This window comes from Petaurus breviceps, unplaced genomic scaffold (genome assembly GCF_028583685.1).
Source record: "Petaurus breviceps papuanus isolate PSGF00001 unplaced genomic scaffold, PetGlider_PUasm1.0 189, whole genome shotgun sequence".
NCBI classification, from domain to species: domain Eukaryota; kingdom Metazoa; phylum Chordata; class Mammalia; order Diprotodontia; family Petauridae; genus Petaurus; species Petaurus breviceps.
The window spans coordinates 21,446,722-21,473,495 of NW_027185809.1; the positions used below are offsets into that span (position 1 = coordinate 21,446,722).

Genomic DNA, 26,774 nt, shown 5'->3' on the forward strand with positions numbered 1-26,774 from the left:
CCAAACCCCTCACAATGCTGCTGAGAAAAAAAGTGGCATCCCTTTTGCTTGTGCCTACCCAGTAGAAAAGGGCATGTGGAATTCTAACTGGTCATTATGTTACATTAATCAGTTTTCAAATCTTCAGTTTTCAAAGTTGTTTCTCTTTACAATATTGTGGTTGTGTAATTGTTCACAGGGTTCTGCTCATTTTAGTCTTTTTCATCATTTCTTAAAACACAATATTATTTTTTACATTTATATGCCATAACTTGTTCGGCCTTTCCTTGATTGATGTCCATCCCCTAAGTTTCCAGGTCTTTGCTGCTACAAGAGCACTGCTATACATATTTTTGTACAGATGAAAATTTTTTCCTCTTTGTTTGATCTTTTTGAGGTATATGCCTAATAGTAGTATCGCTGGGTCAAAGGGTATGTACAGTTTGTTGTTCCATCATGTCTGATTTTTGTGAGCCCATCTGGGATTTTCATGGCAAAGATTGGAGTCGTTTGCCACTTCCTTCTCCAGTTCATTTTACAGATGAGGAACTGAGGTATGCAGGGTTAAGTGACATTCCCAGGGACATTCAAAATTTGCCAAAAAAGCAATAATAAAAATATACACACTTCGGAAGGCAGGGCCTGCAGATGCAGAGGCAGGCCTGGAAGGCATGGCCGGGAGACACAGAGGCAGGCCCAAAAGAGGCCTGATCAACTCGGACGGCAAGTCATCCCACCAACCAAAAGGGACACTACCAGACCTATCACCAAAGGGCTGGAACTGGAAACAGCAAGGTAAGAACCAAATACAGGGGCCCCTGTCCCAGACAGTAAATATTCCTGGGGCTACCACTTCATAGTCCAGAAATTAAAAAAAAAAAAAAAAGCCCTTATCAGGACCTCCAAAGACCAGGATGACAGAATGAACCTCACCTGATCCACTCCTCTATTCCTCAGCTAGTACCAAGTAGTTTTGATGACTGCTGCTTTATAATACAGATTAAAATCTGGTATAGCTAGTCCACCTTCCTTAGCATTTCTTTTCATTAATTCCCTTGATATTCTGGACCATTTATTCTTCCAAATGAATTTTGTTACCATTTTTTCTAGCTCTATAAAGTAGAACAATTGATTCCAATACTCTACAAACTATTTGGGAAAATTAGTGAAGAAGGAGTCCTACCAAATTCTTTTTATGACATAAATATGGTACTGATACCTAAATCAGGAAGAGATAAAACAGAGAAAGAAAATTATAGACCAATCTCCCTCATGAATATAGATGCAAAAATTCTAAATAAAATATTAGCAAAAAGACTACAGCAACTTATCAAAAGAATAATACACTTTGATCAGGTAGGATTTATTCCAGGAATGCAAGGATGTTTTAATATTAGGAAAACCATCAGTATAATTGATCATATCAACAATAAATTTAGCAGAAACCACATGATCATCTCAATAGATGCAGAAAAGGCTTCTGACAAAATACAACATCCATTCTTATTAAAAACATTAGAAAGTATAGTAATAAATGGAGCCTTCCTTAAAATAATAGGTAGCATCTATTCAAAGCCATCAGCAAGTAGTACATGTAATGGGGAGAAGCTAAAAGCATTTCCCATAAGATCAGGGGTGAAACAAGGGTGTCCACTATCACCCCTCTTATTCAATCTGGTACTAGAAATGTTAGCAGTAGCAATTAGAGAAGAAAAAGAAATCAAAGGAATCAAATTAGGCAAAGAAGAGACCAAGCTATCACTCTTTGCAGATGATATGATGATATACTTAGAAAATCCTGGAGAATCAAGTAAAAAACTACTTGAGACAATAAATAAATTTGGCAAAGTTGCAGATAAATCCTTGGCATTCCTATGTATTTCCAATGAAATTCAACGGCAAGAGATAGAAAGAGAAATCCCATTTAAAGTTACTGTACACATTATAAAATGTTTGGGAATCTATCTGCCAAAACAAACCCAGGACCTATATGACCACAACTACAAAACACTTTTCACACAAATAAAGTCAGATCTAACTAATTGGAAAAATATCAATTGCTCGTGGCTGGGTTGAGCTAATATAATAAAAATGAAAATTATACCTAAATTAAATTATATATTTAGTGCCATACCAATTAATTTACCAAAAAAACTACTTTATAGAGCTAGAAAAAATAGTAACAAAATTCATTTGGAAGAATAAACGGTCCAGAGTATCAAGGGAATTAATGAAAAGAAATGCTAGGGAAGGTAGACTAGCTATACCAGATTTCAATCTGTATTATAAAGCAGCAGTCATCAAAACTACTTGGTACTGGCTGAGGAATAGAGGAGTGGATCAATGGAATAGATTAGACACACAAGATTCAGAAGTCAACGACTATAGTAATCTATTGTTTGATAAACCCCAAGACCCTAGTTTTTGGGTTAAGAACTCACTATTTGACAAAAACTGCTGGGAAAACTGGAATATAGTATGGCAGAAACTGGGCATAGACCATTATCTAACACCATATACCAAACTCAAGTCTAAATGGGTGCATGGTCTGGGTATAAAATTGATACTGTAAGCAGTCTCGTAAAACAAGTAATAGTTTACCTGTCAGATTTGTGGAGAAGGAAAGACTTTATGACTATACAAGAATTAGAGAACATTATAAAATGTAAAATGGATAATTTTGACTACATGAAATTGAAAAGCTTCTGTACAAACAAAGCCAATGTAACCAAGATTAAGAGGGAGGTGGGAAATTGGGAAAGAATCTTTACAACCTATGTCTCTGACAAAGGACTCATTTCTAAAATATACAGAGAATTGAGTCAATTTATAAGAATACAAGTCATTGCCCAATTGATAAATGGTCAAAGGATATGAACAGGCAGTTTTCAGAGAAAGAAATTAAAGATATCTATAAGCACATGAAGAAATGCTTTAAATCACTATTGATTGGAGAAATTCACCAGTCAGATTGGCTAAGACGACAAAACAGGAAAATGGCAAATGCTGGAGAGGATGTGGGCAAACTGGAACACTAATGCATTGCTGTTGGAGTTGTAAACTGATCCCGCTTTTCTGGAGAGCAATCTGGAATTATGCCCAAAGGGCTATAAATCATTTCATATCCTTTGACCCAGCAACACCACTCCTAGGGTTATATCCCAAAGAGATCATAGAAGTGAGAGGAAGACCCATATATACAAAAATGTTTATAGAAGCTTTTTTGTGGTGGCAAAGAATGGGAAATTAAAGGGGTGCCCATCAATTGGGGAACGGTGAACAAGATGTGGGATATGCATGCTATGGAATACTATTGTGCTATAAGAAACGAGGAGCAGATGGACTTCATATTTACCTGGAGAGGCTTATACAAACTGATGCTGAGTGAGAAGAGTAGAACCAGGAGACATTTGTACACAATTACGGACACAACATATGTGTGATGACCAACTTTGTTAGACTGGACTCTTCTCAGCAATGCAGTGATATGTCAATCCCAAAAGACTCATGATGGAGAGATATATGTGCATCCAGAGAAAGAACTAGAAAGAACTGAGTTTATATCCAGGTGGAAGCAAAATACCTGATCTTTTTCCTTCTCTTGTTTGGTTTTATGTCCTCTTTACCATTTTTCATTCCATCTGATACAATCCGTCTTTATAAGTATGAAAGTATTTACAGATCCTATACTTGATTATATGCTGCCATGGAGGGGAGGGGAGGGAGGGGGACAAAATGTGAAACTCAATTGTGGAATTGAATCCTGTAAACTAAAAGTAAACAAACAAATTAATTTTAAAAAATAAAGAACCTGTTGCAGTTAGTAATAAAAAAAAGAAAATAAAAAACACTTAAATGCCAGTTTTTTATTATATTGAACATTTATTAAAGAGCCAATAGAATCCTTTCTTCCTTTTTTTTAAATCAAATTATACTCATAGAATTGAGAGATCCATGGATAAATCATAAATAACCTGCACCTTTAAGTCACCGATGTTAAAAAAAAAATTCAGTGTATTTCTAGTGAAGCCACATTTCAAGGTTTCATTTTCTAAAACATTCCACTCTTCCAATTCAAGTATATAAAATCCCAAGCAGGAGAGAGGTTATTTAGTACACACGTAAAAAGATACTGAGGAGCACTCTGGTTCCTTAGGTTAGGCAATAGGTATAAACCTTGAATTTTTTTAAATATGACTGTGGATTCACATCATCACTCTCCTTGGTTTTCTTAACACATAGATGATATAAAGCTTGTAGATGACAAAATAACTATGAAATCAGCATTTCTGTTTTTGTATTTTCAAAAGGCTTAGAGTCATAGAGACTCAGTTTGCTATCCAACGCCAAACTAGCTTAAGCACATAGAGGTCATTCACAAGCAGATTGGCCATTACGTGATGAATTCCTCGGCCATAGCAACACATGAAACAAAGAAAAATGAAAAATGGCCCCTGAGTACAATATGGCCTACTTCTAGTTCCACAAGGATAATAGCTAAACAGTGGAAAAGGCAATTTTCAGAACTTCCATAAACGTCATCTTATTATGGATACTCTAAATATGAGATTATTGTCCAATAACGAACAAATGGACCTATGAACATACACACTCAATTGGGTATCTTACCCTATGAACTGAATCGTGTCAATATTGATATTTTGTTATTTTGATGGATCTGTTATCTCATAAATGTGGGTACCTTTTTCAACCATTCTCTCATCCTACACATCTCTTGTTCATGACCTTCCAGTAATCCTTAACATGCACTACACAAAACACAATGGAAGCCTTCTAAATCATTTGACAATGAATGGATATCAGGGGAGATTGTGGACTATCCCTCATTCTTGTCACATAACCAGCCCACATCTTTTTACAATTCTTTATCTCTTAACAATGTTTACGATGCTTTTTTTGTTCAATTCTTCACTAGTAACAATGTGCAGCTTTCTCCCACCCACCATGCATCTCTCTTATTCTTTGGGTAACATTCAATTTTAAGTCTTTGGAAATTGTTGAGTTTCATGCCACACAGATATGCAGCACCACTAAGAGAGTATTAGAGTAAAAAAAAAAAATGAACCTTCCATGCAGCGATGTGTTTTGCTTATCTATACATGGTTGTAACAGGGTTTTTTTTATTCTCATTTTTTAGGCAGGGAGGATGGTTGCGGGGGGGGGGGTAAGAAAAGAAAGCAGATTTTTATTGATTGAAAAAATAGCTATATAATTTTTAACAGATGGGTCTTTATTTCAGGGGAAAAGCTTGAGGTCATAAAAAAATCGCTGGGCAATTCCCCGAAGGAAAGCTAGCCTATTCTTCTACTCTAACTGGACCCAATTCACTATATGTGTATAAAATATGTATACTGTTAGACTAAATTTAGGGGCTGTCTATCCAGATCCGTATTGTAATCTAGACACTGGAAATCCTTCATTCACTTGGTTTTTTGTATAGATAATTAAACCAAACTTTTTGAATAGCTGTGGAGACTCTTCCATATTCTGCATATGCTACAATCACCATATCATCTATACACCATGGCATCCATAATGCCTTACCACCTGTTAGACACTATGCTAGATAGCCTCCACGACACTGAAAAACAGCTTTGGCAAAAATACATCTCTCTGGGCACAAGATCAGTTGAATAGGAAGGGATGATATCTAAAAAATTAAAATTAAGAGGTGAGAGAGGAATATAATGGGAGAAGAAGAAAGGGAGAGATAGAATAGTGTAAATTATCTCATATAAAAGAGTCAAGAGAAAACTGTTACAGTGAAAGGAAAGAACAGGAAGGTGAAAGGGAATGGGTCAACCTTACTCTCATTGTATTTGGATTAAGGAGGGAATAACATACACACTCAATTGGGTATCTTACCCTATAGGAAAGTAGGGGGGAAGGGGATAAGAGGGAGGATGAAAGAAGGGAGGGCAGATTGGGGGAGAGGATAGTTAGAAGCAAACACTTTTGAAAAGGAACAGGGTCAAAGGAGAAAATAGAATAAGTGGGAGGGCAGGATAGGATAGAGGGAAATACTGTTAGTCTTTCACAATATAACAAATATGGAAACAGTTTGTGTAACTACACATGTACAACCTATATTGAATTGCTTGTCTTCCTAGTGGGGGTGGGTAAAAAGGGAAGAAGGGAAAGAATTTGGAAATCAATGTATTAAAAACAAATGTTAAAAAAAAATTTTTTTTACATGCAACTGGGAAATAAGATATACAGACACTGGGGTACAGAAATCCATCTTGCCCTACTAGAAAATAAAGGGGGGATGGGGGAAGATATAAAAAAGAGCAGATTGGGGGAAGGGGTATTCAATAGTCTGGCTATCTTGGGGTGGGGTGGGAGAAAGACAGGGAGAAAAATTTGTAATTCAAAATCTTGTGGAAATGAATGTTGAAAGTTAAAAATAAATAAATAAAATATTAATAATTTTTTTAAAAAATACATCTCTCTGATTTATATTTTGCTTCACATTAATAATAAAGTGATCACTAAAAGTGTTTTTACCATATAGCAAAGGTTGACTCCCATATGTTATTATGGTGGTGTCATTGTGTGGCTCAAAAAAGATGGTGGAGTAGTAGCAATGATTTACCTGAGTTCTCCCAAATTCCTCTCCAAATAACTTTAAAATAACACCTAAAATAAAAGTCTGCAGTGGCTAGAACAATTTTCTGGCTCAAGAAAACTTAAGAGATCAGCAGAAAAGGTCTATCTCACCCAGGCAGTGTTCAATGTGCGAGGGTGCCAGGGTGCTAGCAGCAGGCCTTGGAGGTAGTTGCATCAATGGTAGCAGAAGTTTCAGGAACTCTCAGCCCACAGATAATAAGGGGGTGAGACAACTGGTCAGAAGAGATTACTTTTGCTGGCACTAGGTGCAGGACCCTGTTGCATTCTCCATACATAGTTGTGACAGTTTCAAGGCAGAGAAGAATACTTGCAATTGCTCACAAGGGACAGGGACCCTGGTCTCAGGTCCAAGGCAGAAAGGAGCACTAGCACTTGCAGCCACAAGAGAGCAAGGACCCAGATGTGACTTTCAAATACATTTTCAGGGCCATATGGAGCAAAAATACTTGTAATCTCAGGAGAGCAAGGATCCTGATTACAGCTCTGGGAGAAAGAAGAATGATTGTGGTTGTTTGCAGACGAGAGAATAGGCCAGGAGAACAATGATCTCCTTAGATCATACCTCCTTAGAAAAACCAAAAACCTACAGACCCCCAGAACTAGCTCTGAAAACAGCAACACAAAAAACCTAAAGCCTAGGAGGAGTATAACCTTCCCCCCTCCACCCCAAACCAAGGAGTAGAGCCCAACTTTAACAAGTCAAGAAAAAGGCTGGAAAAATGAGCAAAAACAAAAAAAGAACTTGACTTTAAAAAGTTACTATGGTGAAAAGGAAGATCAAGGCACAAACTCAGAAGAAAACAAATTCAAAACAGCTTATGCAAAACCTCACAGAAAACTGTGAATTGGACACAAGCCCAAAAAGAATTCCTGGAAGAGCGAGAAAAGAATTTTAAAGTCATTTAAGAGAGGTAGAGGAAAAAAATGGGAATAGAAATGAGAGTGATGCAAGAAAAGTATGAAAAGAGAATCAACAGCCTGGTAAAGGAGACACACACACACAAAAAATACTAAAGACAATAACATCTTAAAAAATCCAATTGACCAAATGGTAAAAGAGGCACAAATTCACTGATGAGGAGAATTCCTTTAAAAAAATACAATTGGCCAAATGGAAAAAAAAGAGGTACAAAAGCTCACTGAAGAAAATAATTCCTTAAAAATTAGAATTTGTCAAAAGAGAGCTAATGGCACCATGAGACAGCACGAAACAATAAAACAAAATTAAATGAATGAAAAAATAGAAGAAAATGTGAAATATCTCATTGGAAAAACAACTGATATGGAAAATAGATTGAGGAGAGATAACAAGAATTATTGGACTAACTGAAAGTCATGGTTTTTTTTTTAAAAGAGCCTAGACATGATATTTCAAGAAATTAAGAAAATAAAACTACCCTGATATTCTAGCACCAGAAAATAAAATAGAAATTGAAAGAATCTACTGATCACATCCTGAGAGATTCCAAAGTGAAAATTTACAGGAGTATGATAGCCAAATTCCAGAGCTTCCAAGTCAAGAAAAAAAATATTCAAGCAGTCAGAGAGAAACAATTCAAATATCATGGAGCCACAGTCAGGATCACACAAGATTTAGCAGCTTCTACATTAAAGGATGAGAGAGTTTGGAATATAATATTCCAGAAGGCAAAGGAGTTAGGATCACAGCCAAGAAAATCCTGCCCAGCAAAACTGAGCATAATCCTTCAGGGGGAAAAATGTATATTTAGTGTAATAGAGGACTTTCAAGCATTCCTGATGAAAAAGCCAGAGCTGACATGTGACTTTCATACACAAGACTCAAGAAAAAAATAAAAAGGTAAAAATGAAAAGGAAATTGCAAAGAATTCAAAAAGGTTAAACTGTTTGCATTCCTATATGGAAAGATGATACTTGTAATTCCTAAGAACTTTATCATTATTAGGGCATGGGTGTGAGTTGACTATAGTGGGATGATTTCAAAAAAACATAAAATTAAGGGGTGAGAGAGGTATGCACTGGGAGGAGAGAGATGTAGAATGAAGAAAATTATCTCATACAAAAAAAGGTGTGAAAAGAAGAGTGGAGGGAAAGATGTGAGGTGGCAGGTAACACATGAACCTTACTTTCATGGAATTGGCTCAAATGAGAAATAACATGCTGTAGCAGCAAGCACCCCAGCGTCCCCAGGGTGGCTGCCAAGACAGGTTCTTAGATCTGCTTTGATAAAGGAAAGCAACTCAAAATGGGTTAACAAGCTTACTTTAATCAGCCAAATATGTATCATTTACCTAGTTCAGGGGAAAGAGGTCAGCACCCCGAACTTCAGAATACATAGACAGAATTATCAAGACAGAAACAGATCAAGTAGACAGATTTCCAAACTGTCCAACCATTACATCCATACCAAATCAACATCTGGGTTTTTCAAAGCCGGGGGGCTCTCATCAAAGGCTTCCCAGAGTTTCATCTGATCAAATCACAGAACACTTCTCAAAGTGAGCCCCAAAACAAAGCTACACATCAGGGCTTATATAGCCTTCTCCTGGCTCAGAGAATGTAACAACCTTATTGACTCACTGGCCAATCAAGAAGTATCTACTGAAAAACAAGCCTCCCACCCCAGGCTCCAGGTGCACTTTAGCCTAGGGGCAGGGAAGATCTTAAAATTTTACATTCCCATTACACATGCACACTCAATTGGGTATAGAAATCTATCTACAGATAAAAAAGGGAAAGGGAATAAGAAAGGGGGCTGATAGAATGAAGGATAGATAAGGGAGGCAGTGATCAAAATCAAGATGGGCTTTTGAGGAGGAACAGAGTAAAAAGAGAGAAACAAGGGGGTAAATAGGATAGAGGGAAATACACAGTTAATAATCATAACTGTGAATGTGAATAGGATGAGCTCATCCAGAAAATGGAAACATATAGCAAAATAGATTAAAAATCAGAGTCCTCCAATATGTTGTTTACAAGAAACACACTAGAAACAGGGAGACACATACAGACTAAAGGTAAAGAACTAAAGCAGAATCTGTTATGCTTCAGCTGATGTTTAAAAAAAAGCGGGGTAGCAATTGTGATCTCAGACAAAGCAAAAGCAAAAATAGACCCTAATTTAAAGAGATAAGCAGGGAAAATACATTTTGCTAAAAAGGTACCATAGACAGTGAAGTATCAATACTAAACATATATGTACCAAATAGCAAGACATCCAAATTCTTTTTATTTTTTGGTCTTTTTGGAGGGGGGAAAGGCAGGGCAGTTAGGGTTAACTGACTTGCCCAAGGTCACACAGCTAGTAAGTGTTAAGTATCTGAGGTCACATTTGAACTCAGGTCCTCCTGACTCTAGGACCGTATTCTATTCACTGAGCCACCTAGCTGCCCCATCATCCAAATTCTTAAAAGAAAACTTAAATAAGTTACAGGAGGAAATGGACAATAAAACTATACTAGTAGAAGACCTCAACTTTGCCCTCTCAGAACTACATCAATCTAACCAATAAATGAACAAGAAAGAAGTTAAGGAGATGAATAGAGATAGCTGAACAGCTTGCTGTAGGTTTTCTAGGGCAGTTGCTGATTCTAGGCTCCAGTCAAAAGAGGCAGGTTTGTGGGTAAATGGGAGCCATAAGCATAGTCAAAAGCGGACTGTGAGTTCTCCAGAACCCCAAAAAACCAAAGTCTCCAGGATTCCTTTTTGGAATGTCAGTGTCAGTAGCTGATTGCTGATTTGGAATGAAAGTGTGTAAGGTTAATGGAATAGGAAAATTTTCCCCACCCAGTAATAGGCCTATGTGACCCACTTTGAACTCTGGCCCTGCTCACAGTTGTGATACAACCTGAGTCACATGGAGCCCAGCATGGGAGTAGTTTGCCCAGTCAAGTAAAGAATGAGTCTAAAACAGAGCAGGAGAAGCAGAGCAGAGAGCAGAGGGAGGAACTTGCCAAGGGGAACTTGTTTATGTGGAGGCCTAACAGAAAGAGTGCTTAAGATGTCAGCGCTCCCTGGATTAGTGTTACCTCGTTAGATTACCTTGTTAAATCTTAACTTCCTGATGTTCCAAATGAATATTTTTATTTTGCCTTTGAGGAAGACAGTTTATGATATTTTTCAAATCTACCCTGGAAATATGTATTTATATTTATACATATACATATTTCCCATATGTTGTTCCTTATATGTCACCATGTGATCCAAGAAATCAACTACTGTGGCCTTATCTGATCCAGTCAATTTTATGTCACCAATTTAGTGGTGTACTCCAATGCCCACTGGAAGAGAGGTTTCTTTCAGTTCTCTGTCCCCCAAACTGTGACAATATAAAAGTAGCCCTGGGGAAGGATGGTGAAGGCACAATGGATTCCTTCTGAGATTAAAACAAACTGCTCCTAACTAGTTTCAGCCACGGGATTGGAGTGAGGGGAAGATACAGGGCTGATAACACCATATCTATCACTCACCCTTGGTCTAGGCTACCTGGTATACCACATTGACAAGGTCAAGAACAGATGGAGTGATGGGTATGACATTTTTGTTTAGTTTCCTGTAGCCTACACTAAGAGGCCAGGTGCTCTCTGACTTCATAACTAGCCACAACAAGTTGTTGTTAAGGGAGTTGCTATAATGAAATATTGTGGCTCCTTATTTCCATCACTAAAGAGGAAATATCTTTCACTTCTTTAGGGACCCAGTGATTTCTGTTATTAATTACACAGGATGGTTCAGGTAACTCCAAGAGTTTCCATTTCATCCTACCCACAGTGACTAATATAGTTTGCTGAAAGGATCCACATAGATACTGATGTCTAAGACTTTATAATATCCATTCCTACAATACACCCCCTCTGATTAGCCACAACAATCATGACATACAGGTGATTTCCCACCTTCTTCCATCTGAGAAGGGAATATCCCTCCCTCAGTGGTCTGCAGACAAGTCACCTGTGGAAATTGGAGTGTCTCTATGTATTAATTTGGAGTCCCCTGGTATGATAGTAATCTGTTGTCCAGCAGCCTTTGGATATTTAGCATCTCCTCATCCAGGTCACCACAACTCAGGCATGTGGTCTTCTTACCTGAGGTCCTGAGTCTCAAGGAAACACTGGTCTTGGCCTTAAGCAGACTCATATTCAAAGTCCTCCTTGCTAAAGTTTTGAGTTTCAAACGGTTTGTTTTTTTTTTATTAATTTATTTTTAGTTTTCAACATTTCACTTCCATAAGATTTTGAATTCTAAATTTTCTCCCCCTCCCTCCACTTCACCCTCCCCAAGATTGCATGTAATCCTGATATAGGTTCTATATATACATTCATAATAGCATATTTTTATATTACTCATGAAAGAAGAAGTAAAACCCATGGGAGGGAACCATGAGAAAAAAGAAACAAAAAAAAAAAGAGAGAGAGCAAATAGTATACTTTGATCTGCATTCAGATTCCATAGTTCTTTTTCTGGATATGGATAGTATTTCCCATCATGTGTCTTTTGTAATTGTCTTAGATCCTTGCATTGCTGAGAAGAGCTAAGTCTATCAAAGTCAGTCATCGCACACTGTGGCTATTACTGTGTACAATGTTCTCCTGGTTCTTCTCACTTTGCTCAGCATCAGTTCATGCAAGTCTTTCCAGGTTTCTCTGAAGTCTGCCTGCTCATCATTTCTCATGGAACAATAGTATTCCATTACATTCATATGCCACAACTTGTTTAGCCATTACCCAGTTGATGGGCATCCCCTTAATTTACTATTCTTGGCCATCACAAAAAGAGCTACTATAAATATTCTTTTACATGTGCGTCCTTTTCCCATTTTTATGATCTCTTTGAGATACAGACCTAGAAATGGTATTGCTGGGTCAAAGGGTATACAGTTGTATAGTCCTTTGGGCATAATTGAACTGTCTTTAGGACTTTGAGTTCAAGAGCCTGATTCTCTCTTATATTAATAGTAAATTATTGAATTAGGACTAAGGTTTTTTTTTCTCCTTCCTCTTTGAAATCAGCCCCTGAAGGTGATAAGTTTTGAAGGGCAGGGCTGAATGATGAAAAATGAAATACTGGGTGAGCCACACCCAAGTGAGTAAACTTAGATCTGATCCCCAGTCTAGGGGAAGTGGTGAATTCTGGTCCATTCTATTTCAGTCAGATAGATCTGAATAGATCTAGATTAGTGTAGATTACCCTAGACAGGTGGTGGTCTGGGAAAAGATAAGTCTGTCTGACTAAGGCTGAGTGACCAGAGTTAGGAACCCCAGTCCCTCATTAGAATAAGCCCACCTCTCATTATAATATTCATTCTCTCATTATTAACCAATCAGAGTGAATTGCCACCTACCTGGGACACCCTCTTTTCCAAGGTGTATCAGTATTGAGAAGTCTCTGTGAGGGGTCTTTTGGTTTAGAAGAGATAGCCAAATAACTCTTTTATTAATTATCTGCTAGCCATAATTAATAAAATGATTGTTAATTACCCAGAAATTGTCTAACTTTTTACTTATCACAAATCCTAGGCTATGCTTCCACCTGAAAAGGGAATAATCCATCCCTTCAGTGATCCAGTCACCTGTGGAAATTCAGGTGTCTTTATGTATTCCTTTGGAGTCCCCTGGTATGATAGTAATCTGGTGTCCAGCAGCCTTGGAAGGAGCTCAAGGTCCCTTAGTGCACTTGTCCCAGGTTTTACAATAGTTTCACTATCACCCTCATAAATTACTGATCAATTGCTAATCAATCTTATGTCTCAGAAGCAACATATAATGTTCCTTATGGGAGAGAGTCATCACCCTGGCAGGTTTAGTGGATGCAGGGTCTCCTTCCACCACTCTCAGAATATATCTCACACAAACAGCTATATTTGCCCTGATGGACTCTGCTGTACCAATTATCCAGCTCAGATTTCATCAGTTGATTTGCCTATATCTGTTTGTTTGCTAAAGAAGACCCATAGCTAAAGCTTGCCACCACTCTAATGGGGCTCCACTAAGAAGGCAGAATCTTAGACTGACTGATCATCAAGTGTGGCAGGGTGAGCAGAGGCTGCACGAAACCATCCTATCAAGCCCATCCCCTTCAGGAACTTCATCACCCCTCCCTTGAAGATTTCCATTGGGAAGCCAGATTCAATAGAAATATATTTTTATGGAGCCAAGTATGAGTAATTCCCCATTTCAGCACCTAAAAAGGGACAAAAATTGACCCCTATCTGGAACCACTCACTAATTGATTTATCTGACTTTGTAGCCGTAAGTCCTCAGAGACCATAACACTATGAAAGTCCCCCAGCAGAAAGGGACTCTGCATTTGATCAGTTAAATCATTCCCTCAGAAACTATTGCTCCAGTGACTCAAGTTGCTTGCTTGAACTTTCCTTGTAACTTAGCTTTTTTTTTTTTTTAGTAAAATTGGGCATACTCCTTACTTCCCTAGTGAAGGAAATCACATTGTAGGGTGCAATATGAGGGTAAGCCTAGAGCTGTCTTATCATCAGTGGGAATATCCAAATGTCTTCCTAACTACTACATGCTTCTCTCATAACTCTGATTGCAGAGGGATACAGTGCGACTTCGGTTCGAAAGTTCTGAGCTGCAGACCACTAGTTTCCAATCCTCTCAGGAGGGCTTCCTTCACCTATGTGGTCCCCAGATCTTCAGAACAGTTTGTGTACTGTACACATGGCGCACATAGCTGAGAGCTGTTTTTAGTTACTTTATACAGTGGGCCAGTTTACTTTCAGTCTTCTTATGCTAGCAGTTCAACTTCTGCCGTATGGTGAACTTCTGCCGGATGATCAGTAATAATCAGTCATAACTAGGGAATGCTGGACCTAATGCTATCCATACCCTTCCTATTCCATGGTCCGTTTCCTCCAGCACTCATTGAGTTATTGTTCAGCATCAGAAGCCTACTCTCTATTCTATTGAAAGGACCCTCCACATATGACCAAAAGAATCCTAGCAATCATGACCCACTGGGAAGTGTTTTGAAAGTGTTTTCCCATCCTTTGGATGTGCAGTGTCTTTCCCTCAACTTAGCCATGATGTGAGCCACTGGGCAATCTTGTCCCAAGCAGCAACTCCACAAAATTAGTAATGAGCATAATGCTAGTACCCTGTTTGTTGGTCATTTCAGTCCTGTCTGACTCGCCATTTCCTTCTCTGGCTCAATTTACAAATGAGGAAACTGAGGCAAACAGGGTTATGTGACTTGCACAGGGTCACACAGTATCTGAGGCCAAATCTGAACTCAAGTCTTCCTGACTCCAAGCCCAGCACTTATCCACTGTGCTACCAAGTGCTAGCACCCTGTTAGTTCAGGCTCAATTTGGGGATGAAATAAGTCATTGAACAGTTAAAGGAGGTTTACTTTGCCCCAACACAGCAAGAATATGAACAAGGATACAGTGACACTTAGCTTCAGCTTTGGTAGATGTGGCCTCCCTTGCCTCCTTATGGAAAAAAAAAAAAACTGATCGATAAGTCAGAATACTCAAGCGGTCAAGTGATACTCAAGTGGTACCCTCCAAGTCTGAGAGGCCCAGATTCCACATGAATAGGACTGTTTACATACTTCATTGATCAGAAAGTTGTATCAAGGGAAATAGGAGTCAATGCTCTGAGGAAATTTTGACTCCTTTTAGTTCCTGGGGAAGGTAGGAGATGGGGAAGAATGAGCCAAACCAATACTGTGAAGCTGGGGGAGGGGGAAAGGCAGAGACCTGACCCATGTTGTGGGGGAAAACACTGATAGATATTAGTCCTATTACATATACATAGTTTGGATTTCTTCCCTTGGGAATTGCTGGTGTCTTTCAATCATTTGTCAGTTAGAAATGGCTTATGCTCACACATTTTAATCAGTTCCTTATATATCTTGGAAATAAAACCTTTATCAAATAAACTTGCTGCAAAGATCTTCATCCCCGAAGTTATTTCCCTTCTATTTATGGCCACAAAAACCATGTTTGTACAAAAATGTTCTGATTTTGCATAATCAAAATTGTTCAGTTCATCTTTCGTGATTACCCCTTGTTTGGTCATAAATTCTTCCCACACCTACAGATTTGAAAAATTAATTTCTTTCAAGCTCCTGATTTATTTACAACATGATCTTTTATATCATGTATCCATTTGGCTGTATCTCAAAAATTTTGGTGTGTCATCATTTATCTTTAAAGTAATTATCTATTATTTATATGATTCTTGGCCCAATAAATCTTAAGAATATTTTATTTAGGGCAGCTAGGTGGCACAGTGAATAAAGCACTGGCCCTGGAGTCAGGAGGACCTGAGTTGAAAATCCAGCCTCAGACACTTAACACAAAACTAGCCATGTGATCTTGGCCTTAACTTAACCCCAACTGCCCTACCTTCTCCAAAAAAGCAACTATATACATATGCATACATATATATATTTTTATATATAGTTGCTTTTTAAATTTTATTTATTTTATTAATTTATTTTATTTAGCTTCTAGTCGATTTTTAATCCTTTAACAATCTTTATTGAATTTTTACTGCATTGTAGTCAGTATAAAAATCTAATATTACAACTTTATGCATTTGGTTATGGTTTTTATCCCCTATATGGTCAATTTTTGTGTCATGCACAGTTGAGAAATATATATCCTCTCTAATCTGAGGCAGCTAGGTAACACAGTATTATATGGCTGCTTGTATTTTTTTTCCTTTGACCAAGAAACTGGAATTCTGTTTAGTTTTCCTGAGAGTTTTCAATTTGGAGATTCTTTCAATAGGTGATTAGTTTTTTAAACTCCTGTTTTACTTCTAGGAATTTTAAATGATCTTTTGGCCAAGATTCTTTAGGGTTTTACTTCCAGGTGTTGTGGAGTCATTTTCCTATTCTAGATTTGTATTTTGGGTAACCTTACCATAATAACTAGCTTTCTTGTTTATCTATTCTTCTATATTTCCCACATCAGGCCTTCGGAAGGGCTAGTGGGCACTGAGCATTTCTGGTGGCACCATCATAGGCTTCTATGATCCTGGCTTGTCTTACCTATTGTTCCAATGACAGAGCTGTGGTCCTGACACTCACCCAGTGTCTAGGTCCCAGACTTCATCTCCTAGGTTAGAGTTAACAGACATGGCCCTTTTCTTCTGGAAAGGTCTGGATACAAGATCCCCTTCTCCTGGTTAAGATAACAGCATCAACAGCACCATAGCCCCAGTGTCTGGGAGTTGAATGTTACATTCTCACACTAACACTCCAACTCCCAAGTAGAAGTTTAGAGGCCATACCTGGAGGTCCCTTCTCCCTGGTTAGAAGAGATAGAACTCTGTGCCCAGAGATTGAGTCCTGAACCTCAAATCCACCCTCTGGGGATCAGGAATAACTGCAACAGTACCAAGGCCCTTTTCTTCATCCAGGAGCCGAGTCCAAGATACCCATTATCCTGGTTCTGTATCCAGGGTCTGGTTTCATGATCCTGACCTGCCCCTGTTCCACATTTCCTGCCCTTGATCCTTGATCCTTCAACCTTGAGGGTTGAATTTTTGATCCTGTGCTGATGAACCACTTAGTTTCTCCTTAGATTTCAGATTACTACTCAGTCTCAGTCAATCAACAAGTATTTATTAAAGGCTTATATTACTATGTGCCAGGCACCATGCAAAGCACTGCAAATGTGAATACAAGCAAAAAGCCCTCAAGGGGCTTACATTCTAACTGAGGAAGACAAAACATGAAAGCAAGTTGAAAGGGAGGGGAAGGGACTGGCATGGGAAGTCCAACCTGGTGGAAAATGAACAGCATGTGCCATCTGGCACTCTTCTGAGATCTTTGTTCATGTAACTGTGGGGAACCTGGGTTGCACTGCTTCCTTTTACCTCGCCCACTTGGCTGCTTTCTCTGCTAGGTGCTTTTTATTCATCAATGTAGCACTTGACTTAAATTTGTCAAATTTCCTTAGAAAATAGAAATAGTTTATCTTAGGAATCTATTTCCCATTTTTAAGCAGCAACAACTTAAAAGGATCAGCTTGTACCTGCCTCAATTTCATGCTATCGCTTTTCATGTTTAATAACTGCTTTTGGTTTGGCATTGACTTTGACCTTTGCTTCAACAGATCAGTGGTCTGATTCTTCAGAGACAGTTGATTCAAAAATAACTTCACTAGTGGCAAGCAGTAGTTTTCGGTCTATTTAAATAAATTTATTTTTAATTTCTGTGATATTATTTGGTACCTACCATGTTGAACATTTCTCAATTCTCTTCTTGAAAAAAATACTTATGTAAGCCTTCTGCTTAATCATAAATCATGCTTTCCATTATAATCTGTCACTCTCCTTATATATTTACCTTATTTTTCACTGGAATTGCCCAGTATATACTAATTTAGTTTTAGGGGTATCATGAATTTTTTTCATAGAATTTTTAAAATTTCTGATCCTGGGGCAGCTAGATGGCGCAGCAAATAGAACACCAGCCCTGGAGTCAGGAGGCCCTGAATTCAACTCTGGCCTCAGACACTTAACACTTACTAGCTGTGTGACCTTGGGCAGTCATTTAAACCCAACTAGCCTTCCCCCCTCCAAAAAAAGGCAAAAAAAAAAAATTTCTGATCCTACGGCAATATACGTAGTACATGTGGCAATGATTTTCAAAGTGGTCTTCTGATATGTTTATCTGAGCATTACAAGATGACCAAATATTCTATGTGGTAAATCTCTTGTTGGCTTAGGACACATGATAAAAAAAAAAATTGTAGCAACTCCTTTACTTGCTTCAAGAAAACTGGAGTCATCCTGTCATTTTACTTCAACTTCCTTTTGTCTTCTGATTTTATTTATAATGAAGATGTCAAGATTGTTATGATTCAATTCCACTAGTAGTATTATCCAATTAATGGTCAATGGATAACAATTCCATATTTAAGAAACCAACAGCTAAGTTAATTTTTATTATAGACTATTTAAAAATGCTGGGATTCTTAGCACTCTGGCACTTTGTCCAACACTGTCACCATCACAACAGATATGGAAAAGGACCCCAAAGTACTAAGGGTCATTTTAATTTTTTATTCATTTCATGGACTTCCATGGCCAAAGAATCCATCACACCAAGTGGCTGGTCTACTGCTGAGAAGCTTCTCCATATTTAGTTTAGCTTTTTTTTTGAAGTTTCTTTTTCTCTGAAAATAAACTGTTGTCAATAACATAAAAGAAGTCTTCCCAGCATGATCCATGTCACAACTGTTTTTGTTTAATAAACAGCAGTACTTAAGATATTAAATTTTAAAATTTTATTTGGAAGGTTTTAATAACTCCCTAGAAGTAATATATATTAAAATATGTTTGTACTCAAGATTAGTCAATATATTATTTAACTGGTCTAGATATTTAAAGTTCATTAAAACAAAAGAAGGCTTTAAAATAACTGACACAGTATACAAAGTTAGGTTGATTATAAAATAGCAATTGAGCTATATTCTTGACAGTAGGAACCAGCAACAGGAGTTTCATGTAAAAATAAAACAAAGTATTTTAATTCAACATTTATTAAGAACCTGCTACACTCATACTTTCAACATCTATTATGCACTTACAATATGCAAAGCATTGTGCTAAGCACTGACATCTTATTGAATTTATAGTCTAGTAGTAACAAAGAAAAATATATTTATTGCACTTACCCATATAAGATATATGATGGTTCCATTCAAGTCATAAATTAATCCATGACTAGGTACAATATAATGTACATCTCAATTAAACTAAAGGTTAATTTAAAATAAGAATACATAATAATTAACATAGCCACAACTGCATTAAGGCAATTCTGAGTGCATACAAATACCAGTGGAAACCAATTTCCACAACAGATTGCTGTGGGAGTCCATAACATACATGGAATAGTTGACTTTAATATCTGTTGTCTTCATCTTCATCACATAAAGATTTTAACTGTCTCTATAATCCAGGTTCTTTGTTCAGCATCTTCTTTTCCTCTTAGGTGCTAAAAACTCTATAAAGGCATAAGAAAATTTAGAAGTTCAGTAGGTTTAAACAGATGGCACCAGAAAACAAACAATGCTTCCTTATATTGTAGCAGTACTGTATTATCTATGGTTTCTTTTTTGTTTTTAGGACCCAAAAATATAAAGATAAGGATATTTATTCTGATAACTGACAGCTGGTTCCTTGGGTACTTTTACTTCTTTATACTACAAATAAACTACATAGTTTAAATACAGGTTTTTAATTGTAATACTGAAAATATTAAAGAACAGAAATATTAAGTACAGAAATGAATAAACAGTACAGAAATAAATTTTCTAACCTTAACCATATTGGTTTGAGAATCTAAGAAATCACAACTTTATCTGCAAATGAAATTTTCCTTCAGAATGACTCTAGAGATTCAACATTTATGTTGAAATTTAGTCATCCAAAAACATGTATTTAGGTGAAAGGCTACTCTAGAGTTATATCAGAAAAGGTTTTACATTAAAACAGAAAATTCTGAAACACAGGAGTAAAGAAATATGTAAATATTAGGGATCATCAGTGGTTTTATATATGTCCTGCCTAACCAAATAGACCAGGAGCTCTAAGGAAAAAAAAACAGAGTAGGGGGAATAAATATTTATTATGTATTATTATTTATTTACTATATGCCAGGTACTGGGTTAAAATACCTTATACACTTATTAGCTATGTAACAATGGGCAAATTACTTAACCTCTATTGGCTTCAGTTTCCTCTGTAAAATGAGGGAGGGTTGACCAAAGGTCTCTTCTAGTTCTAATCCATGATACTATGTTGGTTTAATATTATAAAAATTCTAAATATAACAGACCATATTGATAACAAAAACAGTAAGAAATACATCAAACAACTGATGCAAAAAAAAGCTTTTGGCAAAATACAATATCCATTTATGTTAAAAATATTAAAAAGAATAGGAATAAATGGAATATTCCTTAACATGCTAAACTACCTACTAAACTAAGTAGCTAGCATTATCTATAACAGAGAAACACCAGAGAACTTTCCAATAAATCAGTCCACCGTCATCACTATTATTTGGCATAGCTCTAGAAATACCAGCTTTTTAAGCAAAAAGACAAGAAAAAAAAATTAAGGGAATAAGCATAGCCAAAAAGTAAATAAAATTACTACTCTTTGCTGACATGATTTTTTTACTCAGAAGAACCTAAAATCCAATTAACAAATACTTGAAAATTCATAACTTTAGCAAAGCAGGGGGAGATAAAATAAACCCACAAAAACCAACAGCCTTTCTGTATTATCAACAAAACTCAACAGGAAGAGACAGAAAAAGAAATTCCTTTTAAAATTAGCACAAAATGGAGAATACTCCTACCAAGATACAGAAAGGATTGTATGAGTACAACTACAAAACATTTTAAGAAGAAAGATAAACCCAAATAATTGGAAAAATATTAACCACTCATGGTTACACCATGCCAATATAATAAAAATGTCAGTAATACCTGAACTAATTTACAGATTCAATCACATCCCAATCAAACTACCCAAGGGTTACATTATATAACTAGAAAAAATAACAACAAAATTCATCTGGAGACACAAATATAATCCAAAGGGGATGCGTAAAATATTTTTAATAGTATTTTTTATTGTAGCAAAGTTCTGGAAACCAAGTGGATACCCATAAACTGGAAAATGATGAACAAATCATGGTATGTGAATTTAAATAAAATTGCACCATAAAGAAAGAGGATGAAAGGGACAGATTTAGAGAAACCTAGGATATAAATTGATAGAGAGGGAAAGAAGCAGAATCAGGAGCACCATATTTATGTAATGACTATAATAGGGCAGCAAGGTGGCATAGCGGATAGAGTGCTGGGCCCAGGGTCTCTCCCTGAGTTCAAACTTGGTCTCAGACTCTTACTAGCTTTGTGACCCTGAACAAGTCACTTAGCCTTGTTTGCCTCAGTTTCCTCAACTGTAAAATGAGCTGGAGGAAGAAATGGTAAACCATTCCACCATTTTTCCCAAGAAAACCCCAAATGGGGTCAAGAAGAGTTGGAACGCAACTGAACAACAGCAACTACATATGGCAAGGGAAAACAACAATGAAAGACTCAGGAAAGTAAATCAATATAATGACCAGTTATAACTCCTGAAGACTGGTAATGAATCATGCTTGCCACTTTTTGACAGAGGTGATACCCTAGAGGTTAGACGGAACTCTGTATTTTCAGATCCAGTCAATGCGTGAATCTGTTTTGCTATATAAAGGATCTTTTTTTTTTTTTTTGGAAGGAGGGAGAGGGGAACAGTGATGCCAAGAAAAGAAAAGACAAAATTTTAAAAACAGAAAAGCAGAAGAGAGTTCAAAAGGGGATACAACCAAGTAGGGTAGTTTTGGTACTACCATGTTTAATTTTACACCATGACCTGTGTAGAGATTTAGTTTTATATACAATCATCTTTTCTATACTTCTTTGTATAAGAAATGTTCATGTTTATTGGAGTTTGTCAAGTTCATAAGGTTTCTTTTGAGCCCCTGCCTCTGGGCACCCCTATCATACTACTGCTACCCCCTGTAGAATCCCTACAAATTAGAAATCTACTCCCACCACCACCAGAGCTGCTGCTGCCTTTCTGAAATCCCCTGTCATCAAAGTCATCAATCCCAACTCAAGGAGCAAAGAGACGCTAAATTCCAAATCAAATAGATTCTAAACTGCTGCTATCAGTGGCCCTACAGGAGTCTCTACAGTCCCCACCACCAAAAGAACTTCTGCTGAAAAACTGACAAGAGTTCCCAGTCAAGGTGGGTTAAATTAGGAAGTTCTTATACCTGAGACCAGAGTTGCTATAATATCCCAACCCAAGAACCTTCAAATCCCTAGTCCCCTCTAACTGTATCATAAAAGTGGGAAACAAGAAAGTTAACTCTGCTAGGTTCAGGGAGAGTATAATGGAGTAAGAAAGTTCTTACACTCTCAGAGAAAAGAGAGATCTGTCCCTGGTTGTCAGTTGTAACCCCCCTAACACAGAAACAATGGTATAGACCATGATTGGGTTTAGGGTTGAGCTACATTATAAATTAAGTTTTCATAAGATATTGTAGAAACCTAACCAACCTTAATAACGCTCTTTCTAAAAAGAAATAATAATAGGCCACATAATGTATTTTTACATATATTAGCTCAGGTGATTTTATAACAATTCTATGAAACAAGTAGTACAAATATTATCATCCATATTGTACAGTGGGGGAAGCAGGATCAGAGAGGCTCAGTGACTTCAGATGTCAGGTCTAGCTTTCTGCTTTTCTTTTTCTTTTCTATCTACTGCCTCCCAAAAACAACATTCCAAATGACAAATAACAGGCTGGGAAACTAAGCTCTGAGACACACAAAACATCTGGAAACTGCTGGTACACACAACAAAAAGATTAGACTCATCATTAATTTAGAAGCCACCCTCCAAATAAGTCACTTGACTATCTTAGAATCAGAGGAGAATAGCTGAGCAAAGAAGAACAAAGATTCTAGGTTAAGAAAAACAAATCCTAAAACCAAAATTTCCTATTCTACAGGTTCATGGCCTTAAATACTATGGACAGCTGGAAGCAGTGGAAAGAAAATGCGGGTTCAAATGCTAATTCAATGGGTTACTCTGTATGTAACAATGAGTTAGTCACAGCCTCTGTTTCCTCATCTGTTAAATAAGGATAGACTAGGTGATCTCTTCCAACTCTAAATCTACAGACAATGAGCTATAAGATGGTTTCTGAGGTCCCAGCTGAGCTCTAAATCTATTGTCCTATAATTTCTTTTGTCAAAAAAAATATAACATGTAAGTACACTTTCTTCCCGCCAAGTTAGAGAAATTGTGCAATATATCTTGGGGGAAGAGTTAGGGAAAGGCAGGCGAGAGAAAAGAGAAATCAATAAAAAAATAATTAAAACGAAAAGTTTTAATATGTAAAGAGGTAACTTCAATTACCTGGAAACCTCACAAGTCTAAAACAACTTATTCCTCAAACATACTGGACAAAGGAAGTTTAATTATAAGTGAAAATAATAAGTGAAGAGAAAAAAGACTTGTAAAAATTGTGTAGATTTCTTTTTAATTTCAAGAGGCAAGTTTTTTGGCTATAATGGCACAAGCATACATGTGCTTTTCACCAAAAGCCTTTAATGGCTAGCTCATTAATATTTTGATACAATGTAACAGGTTTTTTAAAAAATCCTGTTTCACTTTGCTATCATTCAGCCATTCATTGAGTCACATCCAATTTTTGTGACCCCACGGACCACAGTACACCAAATTCTTCTATCCTCCACTATCTCTTGAAGTCTGTACAAGTTCATCCTCTGCCATGCCTTCAATCTTTCCCAAAATCAGGGTCTTTTCCAATGAGTCTCATCTTCTCATAAAGCCAATTTTTTTAAGCTTCAGTATTTTGACTTTCCAGTGAATAGCCTAAATTAATTTCTTTAAGTATTGACTGATTTGATCTTCTTGGCATCCAAGGGACTCTCAAACATCTCCTCCAGCACCCTAGTTCAAAGTGTCAAATCTGTAGCGCTCAGCTTTCCTTAGACTCCAATTTTCACAACCATACATTGCTACTAGAAAAACGAAAGTTTTGACTACATAGACCTTGGTTAGCAAGGTAATGGCTCTGCTTCTTAGTATGCTGTCCAGATTGTCCATAGCCTTCCTTCCAAGGAGTGTCTTTTAATTTCATGGCCATAACTGCTTTCTGCAGTGATTTTTTGAATCCAAGAATATAAAATTTGGCACTGCTTCTAATTTCCTTTTTGCCAGGAAGTGACAGGACCAGTTACCAAGACCTTAGTTTTTTTTTTTTATATTAAGCTTCCTGCTAGCTTTTACACTCTCCTCTTTCACCTTCATTCACTGTTAAGAGTGGTATCATCTGCATTTCTGAGATTGTTTATATTTCTCTCAGTAATCTTAATTCCCGTTTTTGATTCATTCAGCCTGACATTTTACATAATGTACTCTGCATAGAAGTTAAATAAATAAGATTACAGTATACAGCCTTGTATTCTCCTCTCCCAATCTTAAGCTTCAGCTCCTGGTCTGCAGTTTGTAGGGGGAGCAAGTGACCAGTCTGAGGGGCAACCACTCTTGCTTTAACCTGCTTGGATCTGGATTTCAGTCTAGGGTGGAGGTCTTGGGGTGTGTGACCAGCTTGCCAGAGCATGTGGAGGCTTCGTAGAGAGCACCCAACTAATACCTTCGGCAGCTGAGAATACCCCAGCATTTGGGAGGAATCCCCCCTGTCTGTTAGCATATTCCTACTGTGGCAAAAAGCCCAAAAGTCAAGTAATTGAGTGGCAACATTAGCAAATGAGGAAAGCAAAGTAAACAGAGCAACCCAACTCAACACTCCTATTTAGGGGACAAAAAGGATCAAAACATGGAACAGGAGGAAGACAGTGAAGTCAGAACTCCTGTACCAAAAGCTTCCAAGAAAAATATGAGCTGGTTACAAGCCAAAGAGGACCTTAAGAAGGATTTTGAAAATCAAATAAGAGAAATAGAGGAAAAATTGGGAAGAGAAATGAGAACAATGCAAGAAAATTATGAAATGAGAGTCAACAACCTGACTGAAGAAAATAACACCTTAAAAAATAGACTAACTCAAATGGCAAAAGAGGCTCAGAAAGGCAATGAGGAGAAGAATGCCTTAAAAAGCCAAATTTGCCCGATGGAAAAAGATCTCAAAAGCTCAATGAGGAGAATCATGGCTTCAGAATTAGATTGGAGCAAATGAAAGCTAGTGACTTTATGAGAAATCAAGACACTATTAAACAGAGCCAAACATATGGAAAAATAGAAGGCAAGGTGAAATATCTCACTGGGAAAACTACTGACCTGGAAAATAGATCCAGGAGAGATAATTTAAAATATATTGGACTACCTGAAAGCCATGATCAAAAAAAGAACCTAGAAATCATCCTTCAAGAAATTCTCGAGGAAAATTGCCCTGATGTTTTAGAACCAAAGGGCAAAATAGAGGTTGAAAGAATCCACTGATCACCTCCTGAAAAAGATCACAAAAAGAAAATTCCTAGGAATATTATAGCCAGGTTCCTGAATTCTCAGATCAAGGAGAAAATATTACAAGCAGCCAGGAAGAAACAATTTGAATATTGTGGAAACACAATCAGGATAACACAGGATCTGGCAGCTTCTCCACTGAGGGATCCAAGGGCTTGGAATATGATATTCCAGAAGGCAAAGGAGCTGGGATTAAAGCCAAGAATTACCTACCCAGAAAAACTGAATATCATGTTTCAGGGGAAAATATGGTCATTCAGTGGCATCAAGGACTTTCAAGCATTCTTGATGAAAAAATCAGAGTTTAATAGAAAATTTGACATTCAGATATAAGAAGCAAGAGAAACATGAGAAGGCAAACAGGAAAAAGAAATCGTAAGGAACTTATCAAAGTTGAACTATTAACATCCCTACATGGAAAAATGATAATTGCAATTTATGAAACTTTTTTCAGTATGAGAATAGTTGAAGGAATAGAAATGTGTGTGTGTATGTGTGTGTGTGTAACACACATGTCTATATAGGTGAGTATATGGGCATATGTGAATGTGTGTATATATGTTTACAGGTATACATAGATAGAGGGCACAGGACCAATTTAATAGGAAGGGATGATACTTAAAAGGTAATATTAAGAGGTGAGAGAAGAATATAATGAAAGGAGATGGGGAGAGACAGAATGGGGTAAACTATATCATACAGAAGAGGCAAGGGAAAATGGTTACAATGGAGATAGAATAGGAAGGCAAAAGGGAATGGGTCAAACTTATTCTCACTGAATTTGGCTTGGGGAGGGAATGAAATACACACTAAACAGGGTATCTCACCCTGCAGGAGAGTAGGGGGGAAGGGGATGAGAGGAGGGATGATGGAAGGGAGGGCAGGCTGGGGGGGAGGGAAGTTGGAAGCACCCACTTTTGAAAAGGGACAGGATCAAAGCAGAGAATAGAACATGTGGGAGGTGGGATAGGAGGGAGGGAAATACTGTCAGTCTTTTGCAATATATCCACTATGGAAATGTTTTACATTAGCAACACATGTACAACCTATAATTAATTGCTTATCTTCCCAGTAAGGGTGGGTGACAAGGGAGGAAGGGAA

At 37.3% G+C, this 26,774-nt stretch overlaps 1 protein-coding gene across 1 annotated transcript in view; it reads right to left on the minus strand.

The window, feature by feature from the left end:
* Positions 1–18,859: 18,859 nt before the first annotated feature.
* The window catches only part of SNAPC1 (small nuclear RNA activating complex polypeptide 1), a 36,768-nt gene continuing 28,853 nt past the window's right edge, over positions 18,860–26,774 (minus strand). Inside the window, exon 9 of the mRNA XM_069092031.1 lies at positions 18,860–19,596. Within this exon, the coding sequence (XP_068948132.1) occupies positions 19,562–19,596 (35 nt within the window). The 3' untranslated portion in view covers positions 18,860–19,561. The remainder of the gene's footprint in view (positions 19,597–26,774) is intronic.